Consider the following 12199-nt stretch of genomic DNA (forward strand, 5'->3'; position numbering starts at 1 on the left):
AAACATGTGAGTCAATGAAGCCACTTCTAAGTGACATCTGTCACACTGAGGATTAATATGCGAATAAAATCGGGCAAGTTTATCTTTAGACATATAAGCTCTATGTACAATTTTAAATTGTATTAAAGCATGTTTAGCACAAATAGAGGAGGAATTAACCATTTGTAAAATTTTTTCCCATTTATCTGTTGATATATTACATCGAAGTTCTTTTTCCCATTCTTGTCTAATTCTATCCGATATTTCTGGCTGTATCTTCATAATCATGTTATAAATAAAAGCTACTAATCCCTTCTGACAAGGATTAAAAGTAAAAATCAAATCTGAAAAATCCGATGGAGTTGAGTTAGGAAAAGATGGAAGAATTTTATGTAAGAAATTTCTAATTTGTAAGTATCTAAAAAAATTAGATTTAGGTAATTCAAATTTGTTGGATAGTTGATCAAAAGACATCAAAGTACCTTCAAAAAAAAGATCACGAAAACATTTTATACCTTTCCTTTTCCATATACTAAAAGCTTGATCTGTCAATGAAGGTTTAAAAAAAAAATTACATAAAATAGGGCTGTCCAGAGCAAAGTTTTTCAGATTAAAGAATTTGCGAAATTGAAACCAAATTCGTAGTGTATGTTTAACAACAGGGTTAGATATCTGTTTATTGAATTTGGCTAAATCAATAGGAAGAAAAGAACCAAGAACGGAAAATATAGAATATCCCTTAACCTCACTACATTCCAAATTTACCCACTGTGGGCACACAGGTGAATCCAAATCTAGTTTCCAGTACATTAGGTTACGAATATTATTCGCCCAATAATAAAATCTAAAGTTAGGTAAAGCTAGACCACCATCTTTTTTAGACTTTTGTAATTGCCTTTTGCTTAACCTAGGATTTTTATTTTGCCACACAAATGAGGAAATTTTTGAATCAATATTATCAAAAAAAGATTTAGGAATAAAAATTGGTAAAGCTTGGAATAAATATAAAAATTTCGGTAAAATCATCATTTTAATAGCATTAATCCGACCAACTAATGGTAAAAATAAGGGAGACCATCTAGTAGTAAGTTGCTGAATTTGATGAAGCATAGGTAAAAAATTCAGTCCAAATAAATCTTTATATTTCTTGGTGATTTTTATACCTAAATAGATAAAGTTATCAGTAACAACTTTAAATGGCATCCTATCACTCAATAAAGTTTGCGCGTTTAAAGGGAATAACTCACTCTTATCTAAGTTTAACTTATAACCAGAAAAGCTACCAAATTGAGCCAACAAGGATAAAATAGCAGGAATAGACCTACTAGGATTAGAAATATATAACAACAAATCATCAGCATAAAGCGATAATTTGTATAACTTCTCATTACGGGTAATACCAAAAATATTAGGAGACTCACGAATAGCAATAGCTAAAGGTTCTAATGCAATATTAAATAATAAAGGACTTAAAGGACAACCTTGTCTCGTACCACGAGATAATTGAAAAAAAGAGGATCTATAATTATTTGTAAGAACAGAAGCAACAGGTTTATAATATATTAATTTAATCCATGATATAAAATTAGGACTAAAATTAAAGTTTCTCAATGCATTAAATAAATATGTCCATTCAACTCTATCAAAGGCTTTTTCAGCATCTAATGAGATAACACATTCTGGGGTTGTAGGTGATGAAGTATAAATTATGTTAATCAATTTTCTAATATTAAAAAAGGAATATCGATTCCTAATAAAACCAGTTTGATCTTCTGAAATAATCTGTGGTAATACCTTTTCTAATCTAATGGCTAAAATTTTTGTAAGAATCTTAGAGTCTACATTTAATAATGATATAGGGCGATAAGATGCACATAAGGTAGGATCTTTATCTTTTTTAAGAATTAAAGAGATAGTAGCTTCATAAAACGATTGAGGTAGTCTCTTCTTAACAAACGCATCATTAAAGGTTTCACATAGCCAAGGAGAAAGCAATAAAGAAAAAGTTTTAAAAAATTCTACAATAAAACCATCAGGACCAGGAGCTTTCCCTGAATTCATTGATGAGATAGCCTCTCTTATTTCATCCATAGAAATAGGAGCATCAAGCAAGCTACAATCTTCATCTATCAGTTTAGGAATATTCAAATTATTAAAAAAATTATCCATCGTAAACCGGTCACCGTCAAATTCTGATTGATATAAAGATTTATAAAAATCTTGAAAAGTGTTATTGATTTCTTTATAATCAGTAGTTAAATTACCGTCTTGTTTACGAATTTTAATAATTTGTCGCTTAGTCGAAATAGCTTTTAATTGATTAGCTAACAATTTACCAGTTCGATCACTATGAATATAAAATTGAGCCCTAGTCTTAATTAATTGATTCTCAATTGAAGAAGATAATAATAAACTATGTTCCATTTGAAGCTCAACTCTCTTCTTATAAAGTTCTTTGGTAGGAGTAACGGAATAAATCTTATCAATTTCTTTAATTTTATCCACCAATAAAGCTATATCTGAATATCTTTGTTTTCTTTTACCAGCGGAATATGAAATAATTTGTCCACGAATAAAAGCCTTGAAAGAGTCCCAAAGTATTCCTTTATCAATCTCTTCATTATAGTTTGTTGAAAAAAATAAGTCAATTTGTTGTTTTATGAAGGTAATAAATTCTGGATCTTGAAGTAAAGTAGCATTAAGTCTCCAAGATCTAGTATTGATAGAAGAATCCGAAATCTTGATAGATAACTTCAAAGGCGCATGATCCGAAATAGCAATAGAATCGTATTTACAATCAATAACATCTGTTAATAAACGATGATCAATAAGAAAGTAATCAATTCTAGAATAACTATGATATACATGTGAAAAAAATGAAAATTCTTTATCTTTAGGGTTCAAAAACCGCCATATTTCAGTAATTCCAGAATCAACCATAAAAGAATTAATAAGTAAAGCTGATCTATTCGGAAGAGTTCGAATAGGTTTAGATCTATCCATCGAAGGATTCAAACAACAATTAAAGTCTCCACCCATAATCAACATATATTCATTCAAATTAGGAAGAGAAGTAAATAAACGTTTAAAAAATTCAGGACAATCAAAGTTTGGAGCATAAATATTAACTAAAACAACTTTCCGATTAAAAAGTGAACCAGTTATCAACAAAAATCTACCCTGTGGATCAGAAATAATTTCATAATGTGTAAACGAAATTGAGGCGTCTATAAAAATAGACACACCCCTAATTTTAGCGGTACAATTTGAGTGAAATTGTTGTTCTTTCCAGAACCTAAAAAAACGTTGATTATCCTCCCTCCTAATGTGGGTCTCCTGTGCAAAAATAATATTAGCGTTCAATCTATGGAATACTTTAAATATTTTTTTACGTTTAATCGGATGATTTAAACCATTAGTATTCCACGAGATAAAGTTAATAGATTTATCCATCATACCAATATTAATTGTGTGTATCATAAAAGGTTAAAAAGACACATAACCCACAATTTAGGAAGAAGGAAAATTGATTCAGGAGCAACCGGAGATCCTGACACCTCAACAATATTAACAATTTAAAGTCAGCCCATAAACTAAAAGCAAAAAAATAAAAAGCAAAAGCATGAAAAAAGATCCCTCCCCCCTCCCCCCACCCTTTGAAAGAAAGCCAAGCGGCAGGCGCATAAACTAATACTAATATTACCCCCATTTCAAGATGGCAGCTCCATAAGAAAATTTTTTAAGAAAAAACTATATAACACCCCAATTAAAATATAGAGTTGCAAAAAAAAAAATATATATATATATATACCTACATATATATATATATACACATACACATACACACCCATATCAGACAAATCAAAAAAAAACTAAAATAGTAAAACCAGAAAAATCATTAATAAAAAAAAATGCACATTAAAGTTTAAAAATGTGATACACCTTTAAAAAAGAAATTCCATATTCAGATACAAAGATGACGTTTCACAAGCCAAGACTTATGGGAAGAAGAAACGACATTTTGAGAAAGCCATATTACAAAATATGAATATAAATTCAGCAATCTAATAAGAAAATTTAGTAAAAAAGTTATCAAAATAGAATTTTTTAAAAAAAAAGATTTAATAGACACTACAACATATATAAAAAAAAACTAAAGAAAAAGAATTCAAAACCTTTGTTCCATTTCTAAATACAGGCAAGCAAATAAACGCTTATAAAAAGTAAAGACTTATGGGAAGAAGAAACGACATTTTGAAAAAATAATTCATTATTACAAAATACAAACGTGTATAAAAAAGGATATTATAAAAATTAAAACAGCATCTATAAGCAATAATAATAGTAGTAAAAAAAAAAGACCCAGACCCATAGTTCAAAATAAAAAGTTATAACCCAACTTCCAGGGTTAAAACTTAAAATGAAATGACATCCTCTCTCCAAAAAAAAAATCTTCAATGTAACTCATAGTTCAAGTTGCACTAGAGGATCGATATTCTTCAACAAATTTCTTCGCTTCTTCAGGAGTGTTAAAAAAGTGTAGACTGTTGTCGGGCAGCACCATTCTAAGCTTCGCTGGATACATTAAAGCTTGTTTAAATCCAATCGAATGAATCTCTGCCATCACTGGTTTAAAAGCGATCCTGGCTTTCATTACTTCATACGAGTAGTCCTCAACTATTCGAAATGAATAATTTCTGTAGGAGATCATACCTTTTTTACGAGCTAATCGAATTAGAAGCTCTTTCTCACGAGGATAATGAAGGCGAACAATCACCGCTCGTGGTTTATCAGACACAGACGAAAACCTCGCAACTCTATGAGCGCGGTCAATAACAGGTTCATTTTTCAAACCTTCACCACCGAAAATTTCCCACAGTAATTTAGAGAAAAATTCAGTTAAATCACCGGACTCAACTTTTTCGGGAATTCCGATGATGCGCAAATTCTGTCTGCGAGAACGATTTTCAAGATCAGTAATTTTAAACTTGTACTGATCTAAAGTTTTAGCAGTCGACTCTATCTTCTTCTCTAACACTTCAATTGTACGTGCTTTTTCACAAATTGATTGTTCAAGAGTCGTGATCTTATTTCCATGCTGTTGAACCTCTAACGCCTGCGACTGAAACTTAGTTTCAAGCGATTTAACAACTCCTTCAAGATCGGATATTTTCGAAGTAATCCTCCTTTCCAAACTTAACAGTTTACTGTCCAATTTACCTTCTAGTCTGCCTTCCAGAGCCGCAAATTTAGCATCCAGTTTATTGTCCAATTTACTTTCCATACCCGCAAATTTAACATCCAGTTTAATGTCCAAAAGACCAGAAATTGCGTCGATGGATACAGGATCCTTAGCCGATTTCTTACTTGTAGCCATTTTAGGTTTGACAAGATTAGATCAACTATTATTTTAGGAAAAAAGGGTCAATCAAAGGTAGCAACTCATATGATTAAGTTCGAAAAGATCTAATTAAAGGGTGATTATAGTTAAAAAAATAAAGAGCGCCTAAAAGGCAGATGCTTACGTCGCCATCTTGAAACTCCACCCCGAGTCAAAGTCCTGACCTTAATCCTATAGAAGTGTTGTGAAAGGACTTGAAGCAAGCAGGTCATGCAAGGAAACACACCAACATCCCAGAGTTGAAGCAATTTCATAAAGAGGAATGGCCTAAAATTCCTCCAAGCCGATGTGCAGGACTAATCAACAGTTACCGGAAACAAGAGAAAATCTGCAGATGCTGGAAATCTGAGCAACACGCAGAAAACTGACTGGGCCTGCTGAAGGGTTTTGGCCCAAAACATCGACTGTTTACTCTTTTCCACAAATGCTGCCTGGCCTGCTGAGTTGCTCCAGTATTTTGTGTGTGTGTGTTACTGGAAACATTTGGTTGAAGTTATTGCTGTACAAGGGGTCACGCCAGTTACTGAAAGCAAAGGTTCACATAATTTTTCCACCAAATACATGTAATATTGGGTCATTTTTCTTAATAAATAAATGAACAAGTATAATTTTCTTGTGTTTATTTAATTGGTTCTCTTTAGGACTTGCGTAAAGATCTGATCACCTTTTAGCCATTTTTAGAGAAAATTCTCCAGGTTTCCAAACTTTCTAGCACCGCTGTGTAATTGATCCATGACAGAGGGAGCTGTTATGGCAACTTGAGATTCATGAAAAAGCCTCTTGCTTATCAAAGAGCCCAAAGCCTATCTTTAAAACGTAAGGTATAGAAGCTCAGGACATCAGCAGCTTGAAGTGCTTTCTGTTGTGAGAACTGTCTGATATTTCCTTGTGAAAGTTAATGGTATTCATTTTCTTATGTCAGCGGTTGGAAGATTACCAGCGACGCTTGGACCTGTCTAGCCTGAAGCAGTCAGATTATCCGCTGATTGAGGAGTTCCGGGTGAGTGATTTAATGGAAAAAATATCAAACTCCTTCATTATTAAAGCTAAGTTGTGAAATGATTAATAAAACTTTGCAGATAACTATTTTACATTTAACTCTATTTGTAATTACCTCTGTTTAAGAATCTGGACCTAACAAAGCGGATCATGATTCATGAAGGGCCTCTGACTTGGCGGGTGAATAAAGATAAGACAATCGGTGAGTGAAACTCTCCATCAGAAGCTGAACCACCTAGTCTTGTGTTCTGCTCTGAGTTTAGCTTGGGCACTGTTTCCTGATCACTTGTTACCCCATGTACTTGAATGTCTCCTAAAAGTAGGAAGTCTAGGAGCAAATCAGGCTATTCGGCCCATCGAGTCTGCTCCCCCATTTGATCACCTTTCATTTACTTTTTCCCTCTCGGCTCCATTCTCCTGCCTTTTCCCCATAACCTTTGGCACCTTTATTAATCAAGAACCTATCAACCTCTGCTATGAATATACCCAATAACTTGGCCTTTACAGCTGTCTGTGGCAATAAATTTCACAGATTCACCACCCTGTGACTAAAGAAATTCCTCTTCATCTCAGTTTTAAATGGATGTCCTTTTATTCTGAGGCTGTGCCCTCTGGTCCTAGACTCTCCCACTATGGGAAACATCCTCTCCATGTCCACTGTATCAAAGCCTTTCAGTATTCTGTTGGTATACAGATTGTATTCAAAAGTATTCAGATGTCGAGAAAATAATGATTCTTATATTCTTTATTTTGTGAAGTGTTACTGCTGCACTGTGATTTGGGGTACTGCACTTGTTTTGTTAATCAGGTATCTCTCCTGGATGTTTATGGTTTTGGATAGTTACAACAATTGTTCCTATTGCAACAATTTGTGGTGCAAATTTCTCAATTACAGTGCAGGATTCCTATTTCTTATGTATTTATGTTCCTGGATCTTATCTCTCTGCTATTTAGCTGGTAGATTTTGTCTTGGATATTTCAATATAGGTTTCCTATAGGTCTAGTATTTACGTAAAGGAGTCATGTCTGTTTACATATTCGGATTCTTGGCCCATTGGTATTTATGCTCTTTGGTACTTAGTAGTTCTGGTTCTTGTGTTTTGAATATATTTTAGTTTTTTGGATTAGTCCCTCATATATATGTAGCAGACATACTTTTATTGGGTATGCTCAGATGAGATTGCTGTATCCCAAGTGTGATAATACAGGTATCAGTTTCTATTTTTTTATTGTAGTCTCAGATATTTATAATACTGGTTCTTATGTTTGAGTAGTGTAAATATCTGGTGATTTATGCCTCTGCAGTGATGCTAGTTATTCATTTCCTTGTATTTAGGTATTGGACATTAAACCTTCAGCTTCTATAACTAGCATATCCATACAGTGCATACCCACATTGCAGCTGTTTAAGCAATGGAAATTTGCCCTTAAAGAATTCACATATCACAACCAAAAATTATGGAATTTGTGAACAAAAGAATAAATAAACACAAAATGCAAAAGAAACTTGTCAATTATTGTCAAGGTTTTTGTGTTGTGGAAAATCAATACAGATAGCTTTCTAGGGATATGACCCCCTCCAACACCAGTATACTGTATTTCTTTTAATGATTTGCGATGAGAAGGCTAAGTTCCTCAGTGTGAAGCAGATGGACAGCTACGCGTGATGCTGTGTTACATACATACTGGTGCTACAAAATGTTCAGAAGATGTGGCAGGGCTTCTATCTCATTCTGCTCTGAAGCGGCTTTTAATAAGTGGTCCTGTGTATTTTTACAAAGCTCGTGACTTGCTTTCAGTCACGACACTGACTGCAGCATCAAAAATAATTCTCTCCAACATTACCTTTGTATTGGTTTTTGAGTTTTTCCTCTTCATGTTTTGCAGTGTAATGCCACTATCCAGGAATCTTTCTTTTTTTTTAATCTGAAGTCGGACTTTTGAACTATATTCAAGTTTGCTTTTAATGTGGGACAACTACTGAGGTGTGGAATCTCACTTGAACCCACCCCTGCCACCACCCCCCCCGAAATATGGAAACTTAGTGGTCTTGGCTCCCTGCGAATCCCTGCACTTTGCTCGAAATTTATTAACAAAGCCATCAATCAATTTACAATGAGTGCATCTCGCTGAGAATTTACGGATACTTGTTTTGTACCAATGCAGATCTCTACACACTTCTGCTGGAGGACATATTGGTTCTATCCCAGAAACAAGATGAGCGTTTGGTGTTGAAGTGTCATAGTAAAAATCTCGCTGCCAATGCTGATACCAAACACATCTTCAGCCCCATCATCAAACTCTCTGCTGTGCTTGTGCGAGAAGTCGCAACAGGTCAGTTGCTTTCGCGATAACAGTGGAATTGAGAATCAAAATTCAAGCATGAGGTGGAAAGGATTGTCAAAAGCAAAGCAACTTACGGTGGAAGTTGATCTGCACTGCCCAAGTGGCATCTTGTATTGGCTGTATGCCATCACTGAGATGTGACAACGTACCCTTTATTCTCACTCCGATTGTGATGCCAGTTGCAGTGACTACACTTGTATTCTATTGAGTGTTGAGCATTATGAGCTTTACTGTCAAATAAACAGTGTAATTCTTTCCTACTTGAGTGGGATGTGGGGATGAAGAAGACATTCAGATCAAGGGAAGCAGATTTTAATATTAGAGCCACACTGTTCACTTGATACAAAGGGTAATAGAAATCTTGCTATCTGTCCCCCAAGCAACTACTGAATGAGTGTGTTGGGGGGTGGGATGTGGGTTCATATACCTACTGGTATATAAGGTAATGGAAGGTAGATCTAATTCATATATAGATCAGCCTTGACCAAATTGAACGTGGAGCTGAATGTGTTGATGTCTTAAGGGCATAAGCCTCTCTTGGGGGTGTAAGGCTCAGAGTATGTTACAAGAAAGTGGAAATTATAGTGGAATAAAGTTTGTGTTTGTTCACTAATTATGAAATCCTGCTAATTTCAGATAACAAAGCTTTCTTCGTCATCTCAACGTCAGCTGATGGTGCACAGATCTATGAGCTGGTGGCCCAGACAGTGTCTGAACGGAAAACGTAAGCCCACTTAACATGGTTGGAAACCTGAGATTGCAGGATTAACTTTTGCTTTTTAATTTTTAATCTGTCGACCAGCTGGACAACAGATTTTTTTTGGGACAAATGAAGAAATATAACTCCCACATGCTAAAATTAAATGAATCCTAGTCTTTATACCCAAAGTTGGAGTCTTAAAGTTAGAAGCACAGAGGTGATGCAGGTTTGTAATAAATTTGGTTCAACCACAATTTGAGGCACTTTATAGTTGAGCTTCTTCGTTTCATGGAATATTTTAGTGCAACTAAAAGTACACCACGATACTATTGAAAGTTTAATATAGTGGCATTGGTGAAATGCTGAGTATTGACTCTATCTGGGTTACAGTACCATCACGTATAGGTAATTATTGCAGCCTCGGGTGCATTCTGCAAACAGTGACACTTACGACATTTGGAGTAGAATGTAGTAGGAGGTGCTTGTTGCAGAGTTGCATTAATAATGGTGCATTCCATACCCAAAGCCTTAAACACAGTTTTTAGAAGCTCTATGTATCCAGGAGTTCTTAATGAATAATTGCTTTTATTTTCAACAATGGAAGATTATAACATGAGGAGATGAGCGGCAAGAATTCATTATTCAACCCAGATGCAATAAATTAAGACAAAACAGAATATGGATTTGCAGGATTTGGATATCCTTCAAGAGCAGTAATTTCATGATTACTTCAGATGCCCTGAGTTTAAAAGTGAACTAGAGTTGGAAGCCAGACTGGAGTGATTTGGGATGAAGGGGTGTGGTGTGTTGGTTGCAGATTCAGATCCCTGTGACTTTGAAATCACTTAAAGGGTTAGACTTCCGAAAGTATTTGGGAACATGAAGGCTACGTGCATGAGAAAGGTTTTAAATTAATAAGTTGAAATTGCATTATTTTAAATAAAGGACAAGATGCAGAAGAATGCAAAAAGGGCAAAGTGTAGGAAATCTAAAATAAGAAAAGTGGAAAGTCTGGTTACTGAATCATACAATTCCAAAAGAGATCATTGTATATCCGTCAGCTCTTAGAAAGAGCAATCCAATTAGTTCCAGTCCCACTGCAAGAGCCCTGCAATTTTTCCCCTTTATACAATTTCCTTTTAAAAGTCACCAACTAAATTTCCTTCCACCATCCTTTGAGTGGATAACAATTTGATTTGTAAAAAGAAAACTTATCCTAATCTCTCCTGCTTTTTTTGCCTGGAAAGGAAAGATTAAACCGAGTAAGACTGAAGAGTAAACAAGAGATGTTTGCATTTTGTGTAAGCCCACAAAGTAATGCAATAAAAGAGGTGAGCTGGAGACAAAATTGCTGCTAAATGGCGTTAGTGGAGATGTAACGGAGTCTGGAACAGGACTTGGGGCTGAAAAGAAAAAGAAGTTTTATTTGTCACATGCACATCAAAACATTGAAGCATAAAGTGAAATGTGTCATTTGCATCAACAACCATCACAGTCAAGGGATGTGTTTAGAGCAGCCTGCAAGTGTTGTCATATTTCCAGCACCAACATACTCTGCCCATAACTTACTAACCCTATCCTGTATGTCTTCAGAATGTGGGAAGAAACCCAGGTAGTAATGGGGAGAACATGCAAACTCCTTACAGATTCTTGGTTATGATTTTTCTTTTCTGGGGGAATAGAGTGAAATGGTAATTCCATCGCAGCATTAGAACTGGGATGGTGTAAAAAACTCAATCAATTTCTTAGTTTTAAAATTGTAAAGGGATTATTTGCAGCATGTCAAGTCCTACGAAGGAAATGGGAATAGTATAGATGGATACTTAATGGTTGGCATGGACATGATGCATTCAAGTACCTGTTTCTGTTCTATATGACTGTGCTTAATGAATGAATAAATATACAAATTCACAAAGAATGTGGAACAGGACCATTATGGATGGATGGCATGATTTATCCAAGTGTGATCAACAATGAAGAGACTGTAAGGACATTGGCAGATATGGGCAAGCAAAAGTTATAGCAGAATAAAATGATAAACAGATGTTTTTAAAAGGTAGGATAGGCTAACTTAGTTAAGATCTGTATGCTGTTATTCACAAATCTGTTTTGATGAATAGAGACATTAGAAATACAAAACCATTGCCATTCTTTGAATCTGAGATTGAATTGTCAGCTCATTATAACAAGAAAATGGTTAAATGTTGAAAAAAATATAAATGTGGACTGGATATGGAAACAATTTTAGCAGAATGGCCTTTTCCTGTGCCTTTAAGATCAGTAATCCAAGGCTGAGTTTAAGGTAGGATATTAAACTGTCATTTCCCACTGATCCTTTTCCATTACATTTACAGGTGGCAGTATTTAATCACACAGACTTCGGGATCGATAAAGGCACCAATCCACCATGCCTCAGAACCACCTACTGAGTAAGTATTTCTCCTGCGTGGTGACACATTACTGGATAGTAATCAAAAGTAATTTAAAATATGTAATTATCCATAAATTCAGACCATAAATATTTTCCAAATGGAGAGCAGATTTCTGTTGTTTTGATCCACTTGAAGATGAAGCTTCTCAATAATCCAAGCTATTTTTGGAGTGTTAATGTTAAAAAGAAATCTATTTCCATTTGAGAAATGACTTGATTCTTTGGTCTAATGGCATAACAGGGACAATTGGATACTTCTTGTGGGTCTGCAGTGATGAGTGCTTGGTGCTCAGTTAATTGTCAGGAAAGAGTGCTGAATATCCCATTCTACTCTTATTTCCAT

The 12199-nt window shown here is 34.8% G+C and overlaps 1 protein-coding gene across 7 annotated transcripts in view; it reads left to right on the forward strand.

Annotated features, from left to right (window-relative positions):
- The window catches only part of LOC132385182 (rho guanine nucleotide exchange factor 12-like), a 136758-nt gene that overhangs the window by 108286 nt on the left and 16273 nt on the right, over window positions 1-12199 (forward strand). For all 7 annotated transcript variants that reach the window (XM_059957046.1, XM_059957047.1, XM_059957049.1 and 4 more), the window contains 5 exons: window positions 6303-6380; window positions 6506-6581; window positions 8546-8713; window positions 9362-9449; window positions 11780-11854. In XM_059957046.1, coding sequence (XP_059813029.1) covers window positions 6303-6380; window positions 6506-6581; window positions 8546-8713; window positions 9362-9449; window positions 11780-11854 — 485 coding nt within the window. The remainder of the gene's footprint in view (window positions 1-6302; window positions 6381-6505; window positions 6582-8545; window positions 8714-9361; window positions 9450-11779; window positions 11855-12199) is intronic.

Source organism: Hypanus sabinus, chromosome X2 (genome assembly GCF_030144855.1).
Source record: "Hypanus sabinus isolate sHypSab1 chromosome X2, sHypSab1.hap1, whole genome shotgun sequence".
In the NCBI taxonomy this organism is placed as follows: domain Eukaryota; kingdom Metazoa; phylum Chordata; class Chondrichthyes; order Myliobatiformes; family Dasyatidae; genus Hypanus; species Hypanus sabinus.